Source organism: Carcharodon carcharias, chromosome 2 (assembly GCF_017639515.1).
Source record: "Carcharodon carcharias isolate sCarCar2 chromosome 2, sCarCar2.pri, whole genome shotgun sequence".
NCBI classification, from domain to species: domain Eukaryota; kingdom Metazoa; phylum Chordata; class Chondrichthyes; order Lamniformes; family Lamnidae; genus Carcharodon; species Carcharodon carcharias.
The window spans coordinates 31,405,559-31,425,632 of NC_054468.1; the positions used below are offsets into that span (position 1 = coordinate 31,405,559).

A 20,074-nucleotide genomic window follows, 5' to 3' on the forward strand; every position below is an offset into this window, starting at 1 on the left:
CAGGTTTATTTCCACACAATGGGTTAGATTTTACAAGTCCAGGGGAGATGGGGTTGAAGGCAGAGGAAGGGAGTCCAGGAAAGTAGAGGGGAGCCAGATCAGGATGTTTCCCCGACACATTCTCCCCAATGGAGAACAGGCTGGTCGGGCTGGTAAAAGGACTGGCTTTTATGCCCCATTTAGGGGTGATTTGGCAGCATCAAAGGAACTTGGAGCAGCCTCCCCTCTGTGAAGGGGCTGCCGACTCATTGGAAGCAAGCAATAGAAGGGCAATGGTGGGACAACATGGATGTAAGGCCATGCAATAAGCTGCAGAGGGGTTTCCCGTCCATCCTTACTGGTGTCGGAAATCTCCAGTGCAGCTCTTCTCTGTTGGCCAGCAAGGGTCCCTCATGGTCCCTAACCTCCATCAGCAGTGCCCACCTCTCCCAGTGGGGCTGCCAGCCTGACATTGCTGTGGGCCAACTGAATGGGCCAGCGGCATCGGGAGCCTACTTATGAGCACAGGGATGGGCAATTAGGAGGCCGTCTCCCTGTAAACTGCACTGGCAGTCTTGCTGCTGGCAACTGCAAGCTTGGGACACCTAACTGGTCACTGGGTTTTGATAGCCTGTGGGAAAATCCAACTCAGTGACAGACTAGGGCAAGTGGGAATCCAGCAACTTGCTGTACACTTGCACTCACTCTGTTCAGTGTCCATAAGCATCAATGGCTGACTCCAAACATCTAGAGAGTACGTGTGTCGAGATATGGCATAACATTTCAAGGCCACCCTCTTTTACATCAGTAGATCTTGTTATATTCAAGAAATCTAGCTGGTGAAGGATATAACTGGGTCCAATCTTCACACGCTTTCATAAGTATTTATTTACACAGTTACAGATTGCAAGCAAGCACCTCCAAGCCCAAGAACCACAGCAGCAGTCTGTGTGTATTTACAGGGACACAAGCCCACCTATTTAATGCCCACCAACTGCATACAAGGGCAATAGAAGGGCAATTAGGGATGGAAAATAATATACAATTACAATTAATATACAATTATCAGATTTCTGTTGCCAGGGGTTTCATTGTTGACAAAAGACAGCTCTGGGAGTGAATTACAAAAGTCTTTTCAACTATAAATAAAGAGCAGACAGTGCAGAAGCCTGAAAAAGGGAAAGATAAATCCGTACAAACTTATTAGCAACAGACAGTAAAATAATTAGCACTTCTTTTTAATACTTCTCAGCCAAATGATAAACTCCACCTCAAGAGTAATTTGTGTGCTGGAATATTATCTCTGTTAGCCAATTGACTAACTCAGCTCGCAGGATGAGTTGCCATCACTAAGGATTGTTTATCTGTGTTTCACTGTGCTCCATTGAAAAATTATCAGGCAAAGCAATGAGAAAATGGGTAAATACAGAACATGTGAGCTGAGGTCAAGCACAATGGAGCTCAACAGAACAGTTTCTTTACATGGGAACAGCTAGACGAACAAAGGCCAGGGTCCATCTAGTTCGCTTTCTACCATCCTAGTAGTTGCATAAGACAGCAATAATGGAGTGTTTAACTATTAGAAATTAATCTCCATCAAGCAGTCTACAACAAACTCAGACACAAGATGAGGAAAATCCCTTTGAGGGCCATGGGTCCAAAGTCGCATGCTCCTCCCAAACATGCTACCCTTATCAGATGCCTTGTCTTAAATTGTTCACACACTGTATCCCAAAATGTTATCCAGTTTTCAGCTGAATGGATCAATATTAATCACTCACTGAAATATTGTTTCCACAGATTTGTTCTGAATTTCACTCTGAATCCTCAATACCTGGAGTATTTCACCCAGAATCCTCAATACCTGGAGTATTTCACCCAGAATCCTCAATACCTGGAGTATTTCACCCTGAATCCTCAATACCTGGAGTATTTCACCCAGAATCCTCAATACCTGGAGTATTTCACCCTGAATCCTCAAGACCTGGAGTATTTCACCCTGATTCCTCAATACCTGGTATATTTCACCCTGAATCCTCAACACCTGGAGTATTTCACTCTGAATCCTCAATACCTGGAGTATTTCACTCTGAATCCTCAATACCTGGAGTATTTCACTCTGATCCTCAATACCTGGAGTATTTCACTCTTAGGCCAGGATTTTCCATGCCTACCGGTATCAGGTGTGTTCAGTGGCATGAGAGGGCAATATGGCACAATTGGTTTCACGACGATGTAAAACCAGTTTGTGATCGTCCACTCAGCCTGCCGATGGCAGGCCATGTTTCCCACCATCAGATGTCAGGAACCTCATTGTAATACATCAGCACACCATGATTAGACCAGCCCGCCGGTATCATCCCCCCAGCTGGATCATCCGTCCACATTGGCGGGAAAGCATGCCAGCGTGTTTCAGAACAGCACATAACAGATGTGCACTTGGCAGCATGCACTTTGAGGGGAACTCAGAGGGGAGTACACAGCAACATTATTTAGTGCTCACCAGGGTCACCTGGTGGACTTCAAGTTTGAGGAGTGTTGCAGAGCGGGGCAAGGGCAGCCTTGCGGTCGAGATGACTTGGAAAGGGCAGCCCTGCCGTTGAGGTGATTTGTGGGGAGGTGGTGTGGGGAGGTGGTGTGGGGGGGGTGGGGGTAGGTGGTGGAGGGGGGGTGGTTGCGGAGAAGGTCAAGGGCTGTCCTGCTGTTGAATATAATGCCCAAGCTTTTGGTGTAGGGGGTAGGGTGGATGAGGGAAGCGGCCACACACATTAGGGAAACCTGTATAAAGTGACAATTTCTCTGCAGCTGAGACAGTTCAGACACAGCCACATTGATATGATTGGAGTCGGGCTTCTAGCTTATCTGCCCACTCAAGCAATGCAGTGGCATCAAAGTGGCACCAAGTGCTCCAAAGCTTTAACCCTCCCAGGCACATACTGCAAAGTCATGAGCAGTTTAGCAGACTGCAGAACAGTTGGACGACTGCACACATTGTACAATCTCCTTGCTGAAGCTGGCATGGAGCAGTTACTGGCAGGGGTGCTCACAGCCCCTTTTGCAATGTCATCATCCCGGTTTGTACCAGTCTCCCCCATGGTTCAAGCTAACAGTGCAGCCTTGCAGTGTGGGTTAGGAGAATGCCTGTGCCTGAGCTGAGAGCACAGCATCCAGTCCAGCAAAGCTGCCACCAATCAGTTGGGAGTGGGGCGGAGGTGGGTGGGGTTTTGGGCAGCCATGCAGTGGACTAATCTCTGGCCATCCAAGTGGTGGCCAACACTCTCCACAGTGCATTAAGGGGCCTTCAGACTTAACCAGTTCTTAGTACATACATACTAACCACGTGTCTCTCTCTTTCATCCTGCAGAAGGAGTACACCAGGATCATGGAGCCTGGTGAGCTAGCTATATGCCTGATGGCCTGCCAAAAGCGAAGATGATGGAGGAGAGAGCAACTGAGGCTCCTGGCTGCACAGAGGCAGGAGCAGCAACCTCAGGATGAAGGGACGGCTGGGGCTCCTGCACATACTGCCGAAGAGCCACAGTGAGTCGTCGCTGGGCAGCGCCTAGTGACACCCAGGGTCTACAGACACAGCCTTTCATTTCTGCAGATAACCGGGAACCAGTGTCGCCAAAGACTTCATGTCTAGGGAACTGGTCATCTGCCAACTGCTGCAGGATTTGGCGCCACGGGGACATGGAGGGCATTCACTGCCAGTGGCCGTGAAAGTGGCTGTGGTGCTCAATTTCTATGCAAGTGGCTCCTTTCAGGGATCCACAGGCGATCTCTGTGGGATCTCGTAAGCTTCCAACCACAAATGTATCCATGAGGTCACGGATGCCATCTTTGCGAGGGCACACAACATTGTGCATTTCGCCCGGGACCAGGGCAGCCAGGATGCTAGAACGATTGGATTCGCCCAGATCTTGGGTTTCCCACAGGTTCAGGGTGTGGTCAACTGCACTCGTGGTGCTCAGGTCTCCACCACAAGACGTGGCAAAGTATATCAACTACAAGGGATTCCACTCACTGAATGTGCAGATGGTCTGAGACCACCAGAAATGCATCCTACAGGTGTGCACGCTGTTTCCAGGGAGTGTGCATGACTCCTACATACTCAGTCGGTCACAGATCTCTGAAGTCTTCCAGGGTCCACAGAAGCTGCAGGGATGGCTCCTTGGGACAAGGGCTACCCGCAGAGACTGTGGCTAATGATACCTGTGCGACAGCCTCAGGCTGCAGCAGAGGGATGGTATAAACGAGGCTCATGCTGCAACTCGCAACTTTGTGCAGCAGACCATGGTGATACTGAAGATGAGGTTCCGGTGCCTGGATTGGTCTGGTGGAGTCCTGCAATACAGTCCACAGATCTCAATGTCAGCACAGGACCGGTCCAGATCATCAGCGGTCAGTTGGATGGCTCTGTTTTCAAAGTCTGTGAGGACCTTTCTTTCAGCCATTCCTCCACTGGTCTGCAAGCTCTCCCTGTTGTGGTATGCCAGCTTGTCCTGCATGAATAGAGATGAAGAAAGTGTAAGCGGGCTGTCTGTCAGGTCAGACGATAAGTATGCCTGGACTGTGCGGGTGGTGAGTGATTCCATGGATGGGATGAAAACAACGACAGTGAATGTGAGAGAGTGAATGGTGATGTCCCTTGAGCTGGCAATGAGTGATGGCCCTGTGAATATGATGGGTTTGTGTGAGTGTGAGAGTTGAGAGTGATGAGAAGAGTGACTTACCCTGGCGGAACAGAGGAGATCATTCATCCTCTTACAGCACTGGGTGACTGTCCTCTTTTGAAGGGCGTTGGCACTGACCACCACTTCCAATGGCTGATGCTGCCAGACCTGCTGAGTTTTTCCAGGTAATTCTGTTTTTGTTTTGGACTTCCAATGGCTGGTTGGTTACTCCACTGCCCATCCAGCAGCCAGAGCGGAGGTAGAGGTCAACCCGGCGGGACTCCATGGCATCCAAAAGACGTTCCAGTGACACGTCGCTGAACCTAGGGGCTGCAGTCTTTTTGCATTTCATGGACATCTTCCCTGCAGCAGTCGTGGGCTGGAAGCACTGAGATCTGTGCATGCAACTGGACTTTAAATATGATGCCTGGTGTGATGAAGCAGCGAGGTGATGGCGGGCATGTGAATGAGAGCCCACCGGCCTTGGAAACGGCGTGTTTCCTGGGAATGCATAAATAATGGACGATACTGCATGAAAACCACCCGGCTGCTACCGCATTTAGTGCAAATCTGGGATGATTCTGCCCTAACTCCTGATACCTGGAGTATTTCACTCTGAACCCTCATACCTGGAGTATTTCACTCTGAACCTGGCCAGGCACCAGAAACAGTTGCTTGCACTGCATCCACCATCACATGCACAGTTTCTCACACCGCTGATGAGATTGTGCGCGCCTCTCAGTTGATGCTAGCACTAGTTTGCACCTAGATGTCCTGTCCGCCATTGGCTTGCTCCCTCTGCCCCACTTCCAATCCTCGCCTGCCCTCTCTCTCTCTCTCTTGAGCCTTTGCAACCCCCTAAACAAAAGCAAGAATCAAGGTTTCAACAGCAAATGAGCTGAGCTGGGTGAAGTCAGGCAATTTTAGGGAGGTGGATATAGGTGATCTTAGTGATGGTGAGAATATGTGTTCAGAATTTCATCTCAGGGTCAAATATGGCACCAAGGTTGCAAGGTGTCATGGAACAGCTTAGTATACTTGTGATTGTAAGGAATCATATTTTACAACTGCAGACAAGGGTTTTGTGGATACTGTACTGACACTCCTTCCGTATGAAGATGCCGTTCCATCTCACCAAGCTACCAAATTATCGACAGCGCCCAAGATGCGATTCTCCTCGTTACCCAAAAAACAAGGTAGGTTTCTATTCTCTCAACACATCACCAACAGCTCAAAATCATGCATGTCCAAGTGCAGTTTGAAGGAAGTAATTATGATTCATTCACAGAGACAGATCAAAACATGAGAATGGTTTGAAGGAACGGTTACGTGGAAGGCTACCTTCTGAAAATGCTGTGTCCATGAACAATTACACCCATCAATCCCTTACAGAATCACAGAATTGTTATGGTGTATAAGGAGGCCATTCAGCCCATCATATCTGCACTGGGTCTCTGAGCATTTTAACTAAGTATCAATCTCCTGCCTTTTCCCCATAACCCTGCCCATTGAACATGCCTCCAACATACTTCCAGGCAGTGCATTCCAAACCCTAACTACTCGCTGTGTGAAAAAGCTTTTTCTCACCTCACATTTGCTTCTTTTGCAAAACACTTAAAACTGTGCCCTCTGGTTCTCGATCCATTTACAAGTGGGAACAGTTTCTCCTTATCTACTCTGTCCAGGCCCCTCATGATTTTGAAAACTTCTATCAAGTCTGCTCTCAGCCTTCTACTTTCCAAGGAAAACAATCCCAACTTCTCCAGTCTTTCCCCATAACTGAACTGTCTCATCCCTGGAACCATTCTCGTCAACCTCTTCTGCACTCTCTCCAATGCGTTCACATCCTTCCTATAGTGTGGCGCCCAGAACTGTACACAATACTCTAGCTGAGGTCTAACTAGTGTCTTACATAAGTTCATCATAACCTCCCTGCTCTTGTACTCTATGCCCCTATTACTGAAGCTTAGAATACTGCATGCTTTAGAAACAACTCTCTCTACCTGTCCTGCCACCTTTAATGACTTATATACATATACACCTAAGTCTCTCTGCTCCTACACACCCTTTAGATTAGTATCCTTTATTTTATACTGTCTCTCCATGTTCTTTGTACTAAAGTGTATCACCTCAAACTTTGCTGCATTGAACTTCATCTGCCACCTATCTGCCCACTCCTCCAATGTGTCAATGTCCTTTTGAAGTTTTACCCTGTCTTCCTCAGTCTACAATTCTCCCAAGTTTTGTGTCATCCTCAAATTTTGAAATTGTCCCCTGCACACCAAGATCTAGATAATTTATATATATCAGGAAGAGCAAGGGTCACAATGTCGACACCTGGGAAACTCCACTACAAAGCTTCTTCCAGCCCGAAAAATACCCATTAACCATTACTCTCTGTTTCCTATCCCTCAGCCAATTTTGTATCCATGTTGCTACTGTCTCTTTTATTCCATGACCTATAATTTTCCTCACAAGCCTGTTATGTGGCACTGTATCGAATGCCTTTTGGAAGTCCATATACATGACATCAATGGCCTTGTCCTCATCAACCACCTCTGTTACCTCTTCAAAAAACTCCAGCAAATTAGTTAGATATGATTTTCCTTTATTAAATCAATGCTGACTCTTCTGAATCAATCCAAATTTTTCCATATGACTATTAATTCTATCCCGAATAATTGTTTCTAGATGTTTCCCCACCACCGAAGTAAAGCTGACTGGTCTATAATTACAGGGCAGATCTTTACAACCTTTTTTAAACAAGGGCGTAATGTTTGCAATTCTCCAGTCTTCCAGCACCTCCCCCAAATCCAGGGAACATTGAAAGATTATGGCCTGTGCCTCTGCAATTTCCACTCTTAATTCCTTCAATATTCGTATCTCATCTGGCCCTGGTGCCTTATCAACTTTAAGTACCGACAGCTTAACCAATATCTCCTCCTCATCAATTTTAAACCCTTCAAGTGACTGAGTTTCCTCCTCTGTGACCATTGCCTGGGCAGCATCTACCTCATAGGTAAAGACAGGAGGAAAGTATTCATTTAACACCTCAGCAATGCCTCTTGCCTCTATGTGTAAAATCCCCTTTTTGGTCCCTCATCGGCCCTACTCCTCCTTTTACCACCCTTTTACTATTGATGTGCTTGTAGAATACTTTGGGATTTCCTTTTATGTTAGCTGCAAGTCTTTTCTCATAATCCCTCTTTGTTTCACGTATTTGCTTTTGCACATCCCTTCTGAACCTTCTGTATTCAGCTTGGTTCTCAATTGTATTTGCTGACAGGTGTTGTAAGCACACTTTTTCTTCTTTAACTTACTCAACTGCAACCAGAACCAGAGTGTTCATCAGGCAATCTCCTGATGCTTGGATCACTCAGGTGGGGGTTTGCCTTATTTCTCCATAGAAGCTGAAAGCACTGCTGCAGTGGACTCCTTCTCTTCAATGTGCAAGACATTCTGTTGCCTCATAACTGCATCAATATCATTATAGAAATCTATTGAATGGTGTACAATTTAGCAAGTGTCCCTTCCAGATTCACAAGGTGTGGGTGATCCATGAATGGGCATTTCATTTTTCACGAGAAAACTTACTCTGCTGTACCAAAGACTGCAGGTTTCTGCTCATTGCAATTTCTCCCCTAACTTTGAGACTCACATTATCTTTAGAATTCCCAAACACTTTGCACAAAAGTTCCTGGCGGAGGAAATAGATTATACTAAAGCTCCAACAGCAATTCTCAGCATTCAATCCCTAAACTAATACCAACCACATTTACATCATCCATGAATGTGCCAATCCCTCTGTTGGCGGCCACTGTTGTATCATCATCCATGTATGCATCAATGACTGAGTTTCATTATCAGCTTTGCATGCTAACCCCAGAACTGTCTGTTGCATTTTTAAAAAATAGATGGTTCAATCTTTGGCTATGCCATGTTAAAGTTTATTTAATATCAAATAAATCATAAGTTTCTACTTTAGCAGTCAATTGCAATGTTCGCACTTGTTCAAAAACATCTTGGATAGCAGCTATCAGTGTAAAAGGGTTGTAATCGCTGTTTACAAATAAAATAAATAAAATATGGTCGAGATCCATGGTGTCTTCCTCAAACAACTTGTACTTTTTATTCAAAAGTGAACACACCCTGTGTCTGGATAATGTAGCGTTACAATGTTGTGCTATCAGCCTTGGAACCTGCATTTTAATCCAGGCAAATGAGAGAATTACCTCCTCTTGCCATTAACTGTAAAGGTCCTACATGAATTGAATTTTGGCAACTCAAAGCTGGTTCTAAGTGCGTGTGAGTCCACAACATAAAACCACAAATAACTTTGCCATAAACGGGCTGTTTCACGCAGCCAAGGGTGGAGAATTCCTGCAATGAAAAATGGAAATGTCACACTAGTAAAAGAGAGGTACTCCATTAGGAATGATAGAAGACTGTTATTTTGGATCCTATTTTTGTGAAGTGCCAGTGCATTTGATGACACCTTGGTAAGGATCAGAAAATAACTGTTGATATAAACGCTTACACAATGAAAAGATTAGTTGCACGGTTCACTCTGATGATGCTCTGCACTATCAGGCCGCTCATATGATTTTCTTCTGGTGCACTGTAAAACCTCATGAATGGAGTCCATCCAGTTGCCACAGGATACATCATGTTCTGGTAATGAGAAAAGAGAAACCCAAAAATACCTCTACAAAGGACCCACAAGTCTTCAAAGAAGATCAATTTCACATTTAGATATATTTCAGACCAAATTAAATCCAAGGGCAAAAAACACATAAGGAAAATGGCTATAACAAATCCAACCTCATCAGCTAGACTGCATCAGCGTAGCAATACCTCACTCACTGTCTAATATTAAAACTTACTTCTTCCCAAAGAGTAAACTTTCAAGGCATTTTGTTAAATTATCCTGTTTACATGACCAGATTCTATGTAAAATGGAACCCATATCATACCCTTCTCAGGTTCCTTCAACTGGGTCTTTACAAAATCGACGGCCTGTCGCACCTCCTCATCTGTGCATATGTTCATTTGAAGAACTTTCATACGTTCACATTTCATCTTCTCAAGTGTTTGAGCACCTTCTCCGTTCTTATCCTTCCAAAGAAAAATACAATTACTGCAATTTTTTAATAACTAAATTAACAAAAATAAGTTCTCCCCTTCGTTCGGTAGGTAAATGTACTAACTGGTGTCGCAATAAACAATAAAGCAGAAGCGTCCTTTGTTCAATCCTGCATCTATGCTGAATTAACTGACCTTAGTCAGCATTGCAATGGGAAGGAACAATTAACCCCCCCGCCCCACCTTGAAAATAGCCAACGGGAGTCGGCTTCTCCAAAAATATCCAAAGGAAAGGTAGGAAATTTGGCAAGAAATTCCAAGATGGCGTGAATATTTAGGAAGTTGTAGGTGCTTTTAAAAAAATGTCGAAACTTTACTGTTATAGATTGGGCCTGGTTCTGTGTTAAGAATGAAACTAAAAGCTGTCACTGTTCTCGTGCAATAATTTGGACAGCAATTTCCAGAGTCCCCAAATGCACAGTGAAATGCAGAAATCCAGAGGGCACAGCCTTTGAGTTACCCGGCTCCTTCACAAACTGCATGATAACAGAATCTCACCAATAGACTTGGCATTCAAATCCATGTAAGGGCATAAAGTTGATGCACTTACTTACTGGTTACCACTGAACAGGGCAGACCAAAGTTAGGGTTGGTCCATTCAGACGTAGGATTTTTCATTCATTCAGGGGAAGTGGTGTCACTGGCAAGATCAGCATTTATTACTTATTCATGGTGGTGCGCTGCCTTCTTGATACACTACAGTCATGTGGGGTAAGTGCACTAAAAGTGTTGTTAAGGGCAGAGTTTCATGATTTTGCCATGCACCTGCAGTCCTTGTCCTTCTAGACTGCAAAGGTGCTGTCAAAGAACCCTTGGCAACTTGCTGTAATGCATCCATTATAGATGATGCACACTGCAGCTAAAGTGTGCTGGTGGTGGAGGGAGTGAATATTCAAGTTAGTATTTCAGGTGACAGATAGGGTCCTATTGGCATGGGTTTTTCATGGTGTGATCAGTAATAATCATTGTCAAACAACCTCTCTGACCTTTAAAATTTAATTTTACAAGTATAGAAGATTATTCCCTCGACTTAATTTGTGTTGGAGCTAGGAATATATTTTTTTAACTTTGTCTGTCTCTCTTTTGTGTTCTCTCTTTATTTTGCTTTATGTACATGGTGTTCTGGTTTAGACTTGAATGTATCAGTGTGGATTCCACAATCCGACTGGTTGAAGAGCCTTACTGCAGAGAGCGTGGCAGTGACCCAGACAGTAAATAAGTTCTGTCGAAGGGTCATGAGGACTCGAAACGTCAACTCTTTTCTTCTCCGCTGATGCTGCCAGACCTGCTGAGTTTTTCCAGGTAATTCTGTTTTTGTTTTTGTTTTGGATTTCCAGCATCCGCAGTTTTTTTGTTTTTATCAGTAAATAACTGCAAGTCTCTACTCAAAAGCCTGCAAAAATTCTCTGGGCAGCTACCAAAACAAACAGTAAACACCATACATTTGCTGTTGACTGCAAAATAGGGAATTAAAATACTTCTGAGTTTTTTTTTCAGTTTGCTATAATTGTTAACAGTTCAGTCACTCTTGCAACACCCTTCAACAAAAGTTTTAACAGGGTAAGGTGACACAGTCAAATTACATCCACAATAATTACTTCCTCCATTGTGGCAGTATTAGATTCCTGCTGTAAAGTATTTTCTGGAAGCCTTTAAGTCCCCAATTGATTCATTGCATCCTGGAAAATAAATAATTCATTCTCCGCTTCTCCCAGACCAGTTGCTGAAAATGAACAACTTTCCATGTCTCCATACAGATACTGCAGTTCCTAGCTCCGCCCTATATTTAAAACTTATTTTTTACAAAATGAATTCCCTTTTTCTCACAAGTTTATCTTTAAGAATAGAATCATAGATTGATTACAGCACAGAAGGGGGCCATTTGGCCCAGCATGTCTGTACCAGCCATCTGTTGGAGCAATTCACCTCGTGTCACTCCCCCACCTTTCCCCCATAGCTCTGCAACTTTTCCCTCTTCAGATAACAACCTGATTCTCTTTTTGAAGCCATGATTGAATCTGCCTCCACCACACTCTTAGGCAGATCTTAATCAGTTGCTGCGGAAGAAGGTTTTTCCTCTTGTCACTACTGCTTCTTTTGCCAATCACCTTCAATCTGTGCCCTTTGGTTCTTGATCCCTCGACCATTGGGAATAGTTTCTCCCTATCTACTCTATCCAGACTCCTCATGATTTTGAATACCTCAATCAAATCTCCATTAAATTCATTTCTACAGTGGAATTCTCAAAATAAATACATAGGAACAAGATTCTGCCTGCAATCTTGAAATAAATAAATAAACCATGTTTACAATTCATAACCAATCCGTCCCTACAAATTTCATTCTCAGCGCTGGTGTTTCATAAGTAAACTTGCACTCTCAACATTATGATTATTACTACATTCCCACTCCTGCCCTTTTATAAATAACTGATAAAAAAACATTAATATAACTAGAAACTTCAGTAAATAAAATTTTGGGAAGTAGCATGTGGGTAACTTGATGTAGTGCGCTTGGGAGAAAAAAGGATGAATTTGGCACTATCGTTCCCAAAGTTCTTCACCACATGAAGGTTTTCCTCATGTCATTTCTGAGCCTGGTGTACCCTTATTAATAGAGATTGATTACTATGATTAGCCAACAACTCCATTATTATTGTATCATGCGACTACCAAGATAGTAGGAAACAAACTTGATGGACCCTGGTATTATTTTCATCTTGCAATTCCTTTGTTCCTATGTTCATTCCCTCTACAGTCCTTCTATTAATAAATCACCAAGGTTCAAATTTATAGATAAATGCCTGGGACCAGAAATCAGAAAATAAATACAAAACAGTACACTTCCACTGCTACGATTAAATACATTGACCCAGTCCAAATGTCTATAAATTTCATGCCCAGTAATAAATAAATCACCTTGACAACACTGCATTACACTCATTTCTTTAAAAATTCCAAACCCTCCAACTTACTGTGAACAGTCCAATGGAACATTAATTACAAGAATGAAGGAAACAAATAAGGATGATGTGGAGAACAGTTATATTTTATGATACAAGGGTAGAAAATAAAAGGTGGAAACAGAAAATGCTGGAAACACAGCAGTTCTGACAGCATCTGTGGAAACAGAATTTCATGTTTCAGGTCAATGACCTTTCATCTGAACAGAATAGAAAATAGAGCAGGTGACTATCTATTGATTATGTCGTATAAGCTTAGCATAAGGAATGATTTTTCAGTTTTCATTTTAAAATTATGAAAGACATTAGGAAACTGATTGTCACTCAGTGCAGCAAACACTGTGCCAGTTAAAACATTCAAAAGGATATCGAATTGGCAGTTCAACAAAACGTAGGAATTTGTTTGTCTGGGATGATAAGGAAATGTTTTCTAAGTTGCTGATAGAAGATCCAGATGATGGATAAGCTGGATGGGTAGAGGGACCATTTTTCAATGTCACATTTTTTTCAATTCTAAAGTATGAGATTTATATTTTTAATAATAATAGATCTGCTGTCACTTTAGACTGAAGATCATTTTAAGCCAATCCGCCTGACAGGAAACTATCACAATCAGATTGACAGTTCGTTTTACACGCTGCCTGATTTTATTTTCCATTGACTTCACAGAATAGTACATAAGTTAGTCCAAATAATGTAGGCGAATTACACTGAGTAACGTTCATGCAAATAAAATGCATGGCTCATAAGTAACATGGGCAATGAAAATAAGTTATTGGATGGCTCATGGGATTTTTTCCCTCTCTGGCTAGCTATAATTGGACATCATAACAACTCAGAATGAACAGGTTCAGTCAATCAGAATGGATGCTTTATCATTCTATGGACAAACCTGAAGTGCAACATACTGATATGAAACAAGAAATGTACTACAATCTAGTCTTTAATGGCATAATTATAAGAATGCATATTAAGTACTTTAATCAGTTTGTAAGTGATCTAGTGCTTTACAAAATTTAGTTTTGTTTCAGGAATTTAATCTATAATCCAGATCATCACTATTACGTTTCAAGTTCTTTATTATTCATTCACAGGATGTGGGCGTCACTGGCAAGGCCAGCATTTATTGCCCATTCCTAAGTGCCCTTCAGAAGATGGTGGTAAGCCTTCCTGAAACATTTAAGATTTTTTTTAAGTGGTTTGGTATAACTGAGTGGCTTGCTAGGCTATTTCAGAGTCATCCACATTGTTGTGAGTCTGGAGTCACATTAAGGCCAGACGGTTAAGGACAACAGATTTCCTTTCCTTTACTGAACCAGATGGGTGTCTACAAGAATCTGGTAGTTTCATTGTTACCAGTACTGTTACTCGCTTTTTATTCTAGATTTTTTTTGTTTTGTTTAATTAACTGAATTCCCAAGCTCCCATTGTGTAATTTGAACTCTCATCTCTAGATTATTAGCCCAGGCCTTTGGATTGCTAGTCCATTAACATAACCACTTTGCTACTGCATCCCACGTACAAGTTGCAATGGCCTTGGTCTTGACAGTGTACAGCTTGCCATGCATGGCATTCAATTATTTATTACATTTTCAAATGGGAAAAGGAATGGAGAACAATAAATTGTATCAGTTGGAAACATCAAAATATGCATCCTAAGTATTTGATTGTACAGAGGTTAAACATATAATTAAACAGATAATTGTAATTCTGTGTGGTTGAAGTGGGGTAGTAGAAGGATTAAAGAGTGAAAGTCAGCACAAGATGATGAATCATAAGCAAGACTCAGCATGAGCTGTGACGTAGTGCAGTCACACTGGAACAGAATGAGTTGTTCCTACCCAGGTTAGGTGGCAGATGCCAAAGTTTAACCAAGGAGTGCAATGTGGTGCAACAGCGAGCAATTTTCCCTGCAAGTGGAGTTTAAAATGTAAATGTTAAAATTTAAAATGTAAATGTAACTACTGTCCCATAAACAAGGCAAGATTGTTTTGGAAAGTATGTATTTAAGAGCTCATACAATAAAGCTGCAGACTCGGTTACTTCTGATTTTGAACAAATAAGGAATTTGGGATGTTCTGAGATTTTAAGGAAATAGTATTGTTGCTTTATTGGTGTATTTTTCATTATGGAGTGGTTGAGAAAAACATAAGCAGGTGCAACCCAAGATATTGTCATCCCATCTTCCTAGTACTAGTGTCGTGACAAGGTTCCATCCTTTCCATTGTTTATAAGTTGACCCTTGGAAAACATTCGACATGGAGCCATTTTCCAAATGCATGCTGATGACAACACCTTAATTCTGCACCATGACTGTTCAGTGAAACAATAACTCGAGAAGAAGTTAGGTCTGAAAGTAGGTTAGAATATGGACTCTTCACATTTAGAACTTGGATTTGAATCCAATTTAAAGTCAATGAAAGCTTGAAAGGTGTCAATATTGCCAAGTTATATTTATTCATAAACATAAAAATGCAGCCTACAGTTTCATTCAACGAAATACTCAAACTTTCCAAAAGTTGATGAAAGGTCAATGCCATTAAATGTTAACTTGATTTCTCTCTCCAAATATGTGACTAATCTGCTCAGAATTTGCAGAATTGTTTGTTTCTAAGTCAAACTTTCTGCATCACTTTGAAAACAGCGTTGTTCCCAGTTTTCCATCTCCCATGAGTTTACACTCATCATCAGAAATATGATTGGAAAAGCAGAGATCACGAAACACTTTGCTAAATTCTTCCATCCAAAGGTCTAACAAAACAAAGTAGAATATGTCACAGACTCAAAAACAGAATTACCTGGAAAAACTCAGCAGGTCTGGCAGCATCGGCGGACAAGAAAAGAGTTGAGTTTTGAGTCCTCATGACCCTTCGACAGAACTTGAGAAGGTGAGCATGGCAAAAGAGAGGTACGGAAATCTTGTCGCAGAGAAGAACAGAACTTCTTCAAGGAGGTAGGCATTTCTTGAAGAGCAGTGGCAGTCAATTAAACACAGAGATAAAAACAAAAAAACTGCGGATGCTGGAAATCCAAAACAAAAACAGAATTACCTGGAAAATCTCAGCAGGTCTGGCAGCATCGGCGGACAAGAAAAGAGTTGACGTTTCGAGTCCTCATGACCCTTCGACAGAACTTGAGAAGGTGAGCAAGGCAAAAGAGAGGAACGGAAATCTTGTCGCAGAGAAGAACAGAACTTCTTCAAAGAGGTAGGCATTTCTTGAAGAGCAGTGGCAGTCAGTTAAACACAGAGATGAAGGGTCATGAGGACTCGAAACGTCAACTCTTTTCTTCTCCGCCGATGCTGCCAGACCTGCTGAGTTTTTCCAGGTAATTCTGTTTTTGTTTTAGATTTCCAGCATCCGCAGTTTTTTTGTTTTTATCTCTGTGTTTAATTGACTACCACTGCTCTTCAAGAAATGCCTACCTCCTTGAAGAAGTTCTGTTCTTCTCTGCGACAAGATTTCTGTACCTCTCTTTTGCCTTGCTCATCTTCTCAAGTTCTGTCGAAGGGTCATGAGGACTCGAAACGTCAACTCTTTTCTTGTCCGCCGATGCTGCCAGACCTGCTGAGTTTTTCCAAGTAATTCTGTTTTTGTTTTGGATTTCCAGCATGTCACAGACTCACCTTTAAGAGGCAGCCGGCAAAGACAGTAAACCCTTTGGTGTGTAGGTGCTTTGCTAAAGCAAATCCAATTCCTTTATCACACCCTGTGATCAAGATAGCTTTGTCCTTAACCTAGAAACAAGGACAACCAATAAAACAGACGTGTTAATTTGACAAAAATCTCAAGAATGCTCCTAACTTGCCAGCAATAAATTAGTTATTTAAGTATAGCTATAAAGCACCAAGGGAATGAAATGCTAGTAAACTACTGTTATGCGGATTCACACTACAGCTAGACAATCTCAAATTCATGGTATTTGCTAGCTGAATATTGGCAAATTAAATTAGAATTAATAATTTTGATCATGGTATTTCATTAAAGAGAGATTTCAGAGAAACCTCACAAAACACATTTATAAAGCATTAGACTAGTCACCAAATAATACAGACCAAAACAGGAGGTCAATCCTCTTGAGTGAGTGCTAAGAAAAGCTATAACTGAAATCATCTGTTTCAGATGAAGTTACATTGTTTCATAGTTTGCCATTGTGAGATTTGAACTCTTGATCTTGGGGTTACAAACCCAGTACCATAACCACTTGGCTATTTAGGCCAAGCATAACTGAAATCATCCTGTATTAATTACAGGAAGTGAGTAAGCGCAGGAAAATGCTGCAAGGCATCCTGCAAATTGTGGTATTTATTGCTCAGTAGGTGATTTTCTGCTTGAACAACTTGGTGTTAACAAGTCCCACAGATTTTTAAAATGCTGCCCTATAGGGAGATCTGAGCATACAAATCTCAAACCCAAACAATATCACTTATAGAGCATCTAGTTTGCTGTGATTTACATGATCTTCTATTTCGGAAAATGACAAGTGAAAACTGCTGTGCAAAAGAACATATGATTACATTAAGAGTTGCTGCAACAACTCAAATTGGTCATATATTCTGACAGAAAGAGAGCAGCAGTATTTGAAGAAACGTTAGTCTTGCATAACACAAGTGTTTGCTTTCAGTTTGTTAAAAAAGGTAGCAACTATGAAATTATTGGCACAATTAAAATATAAACATTTAAATATAATATACTTTGCTATAAAGGTTAAGCGACTAATATTAGAGTAGGCTGAGGTTGGGGGATGAGTTAGGATTCAGTGTTGCAACCTCTACCATTCCTAATTTGCATCAGGGATTTTGATTCAAAAACTTACAGTGATACAGTAACAATTTTCAGATACATCATCTAATCTATTCATCCAATGTCTCACCAGGTTACCTTGATGTGCTTCTATGGGTGCATTCACATCGCAACTCTGATGCTAGTCCAGTCCTTTCACTTTGCACCAGCCCTGCAGTTACAGTCAGTGCACCCTGAATCCCGAATGCAGATCCGATGTGACAGTGAAATGAAGTAGAACCCCCCGCCCCAGAGGAGGAAATATCAACCTGCTTCTCTTCGAGTCACAGCAGTTGGCAGAATTTGAATTCAATTTTTTAAAAATCTGGAATTAAAAGTCTCCCACATGTCCGCCCTTGCTTGGCCTGCTGCAATGTTCCAATGAAGCCCAGCGCAAGCTGGAGGAACAGCACCTCATCTTCTGATTAGGCACTTTACAGCCTTTTGGACTTAACACTGAATTCAACAACTTCAGACTATGAACTCTCTCCTCTATCTTCATCTCCTTTTTTAAACCTTTTTTAAAAAAAAATATTTTTAGTTTTTATCCACGTTTTAATTTTTATTCATTTATTCATTGTTTTATCCCCTTTTCATCCCTTTCCCCATCGCTTTTCACAACCACTGCCCCCTCCTCCTACCCCACCCCCCAAAAAACCATCTGTTACTTGTTGCATGTTGTTCTTTCACAGAGTGCTTACCCTTGTTCTGCTATTAACACATTCTGCTTTCTTACCTTTATGCCACTATCAGCACCTACTTTACCCTTACCACTACCATTAACACTCACTTTGTTGTTTTGTCCATGACATCTTTGTCAATCTCTCCTTAGCCCCCACCTATTGTTGGCCTTCTACCCAGCTTCACCTGTTCCACCCCTGCTTAAACAGTATAAATCACATTTCCACTTCTATTTAGCTCTGAAGAAGGTCATACAGACTTGAAACATTGGGCAGACTTTTGCCCTTGACAAGTGAGTGGGCACAACCAACTTGGCAGCAGGCGGGTAGCCGATTGCCGCCGTCAAAATGGGCCACACTGCCATTTTGCGCGGGTGGGCTAATTAAGGCCCGCCCAGCGGGTTAGCGACTCCCGTGTACATCGGGAAAATCGTTGCAGCAGCCGGCGTGTTCAGACTGCCGGTTCCAATGGGGAACTGACAGGCTGTATAAAGAGTAGCCAGGCAGCCTCATTGAAGCAGTGCACCATGGCCACTGACAGAGAGCGATATGCTGCTTTCAGGGCACAGGAGGGAGGAGGGGGGCAGGCTGCAGGACAGACCAGCGGGGGGGGGGGTGGGGTGGGGCACTGTGCCCCTCTTTTCGCAGATGCCTGCCTTTGCTGTCCTCCTCCAAGAGCTGTCCAACCGTCGGGATATTTTGTATCCAGAGGATGGGAGGAGGAGGGCCCCCCACGTCACCAGGCAGGCGTGGCAGGAGGTGGCAGTGGCTGTAAGCGCCCATGAAGATGTTCGGTGCACAGGAAAACAGTGCCACAAGAGATTCACTGATTTGCTGCGCTCTGGAAGGGTGAGTACCATGTCGGCCTTGGCCATTTGACCCAGAAGGTAGCCTTAACCTTTGAGCCCCTGCACCCCCCACGTCTTAGTGTCATCACTGCATTGGGCATTTGGCGCACGCTGGGTGGGCAAACTGACAGTGACCATGCTTACATCAGCCTTAGGGGTTGAGGACAAGATGGGTTCTCCCTGCAGCATATGTTGGTGTTTGTCACATTTGAGCAGTCTGGGGGCAACCTGCAGGGGAGGCAGCTAGACACATACTCAGAACTTTAGATAATATCACCAACTTTAACACCTATGTGTTCTTTTGTTCTGTTGTCTGTGACATCTTTTGATGATCTGCTTCTATCACTGCTTATTTGTCCCTACAACCACACCACCCCCCTCCACTTCTCTCCCCCCACCCAACCCCCCACACACACACACACAGACACACACACACACACACACACACACACCTTAAACCAGCTTATATTTCACCCCTTCCTTGGATTCACCTAGTTCTGCTGAAGGGTCATGAGGACTCAACTCTTTTCTTCTCCGCTGATGCTGCCAGACCTGCTGAGTTTTTCCAGGTAATTCTGTTTTTGTTTTACATACTTTGAACTCCAACACATATATTGATGGTGATGAGATGATGCAAGGGGAGCCTCAAGGTGTCGTGGCCAAGGTGTCCGTTGGGGGAGGGGGTTGGGACCAGCCGTACTATCTTCTGGGGACTGATCACCAGTAGTGTGGACAGGAGCCGCTGGAGGCCTCAGATGGGCCACTGTGGTTGGGGTGCGGCGTGCACGTGCAGAGTACATGAGCGATCAGCCCCAATAAATCCTCTTCTCTCTTCTGCAGGCAAAAACCGAACACAATCTCAGGGAGCGGCAGAGGATTGGTGGTGGGCACGCTGTGCTCCAGCCCCTCACCACCTACGAGGAGCTGGCCATGGAGCTGGGGAGGAGGCAGGCAGCCAGGGCGGCAGATGTCAGCGAGGCTGGGGCGCAGTGGCCAGGTATTTGGG

At 43.1% G+C, this 20,074-nt stretch overlaps 1 protein-coding gene across 1 annotated transcript in view; it reads right to left on the reverse strand.

Annotated features, from left to right (window-relative positions):
• bdh1 (3-hydroxybutyrate dehydrogenase, type 1) overlaps positions 1–20,074 on the reverse strand; it is a 37,782-nt gene that overhangs the window by 10,739 nt on the left and 6,969 nt on the right. The window contains exons 2-3 of the mRNA XM_041211280.1: positions 16,385–16,495; positions 9,629–9,770 (exon numbers count right to left, since the gene is read on the reverse strand). Of these exons, the coding sequence (XP_041067214.1) occupies positions 9,629–9,770; positions 16,385–16,495 (253 nt within the window). The remainder of the gene's footprint in view (positions 1–9,628; positions 9,771–16,384; positions 16,496–20,074) is intronic.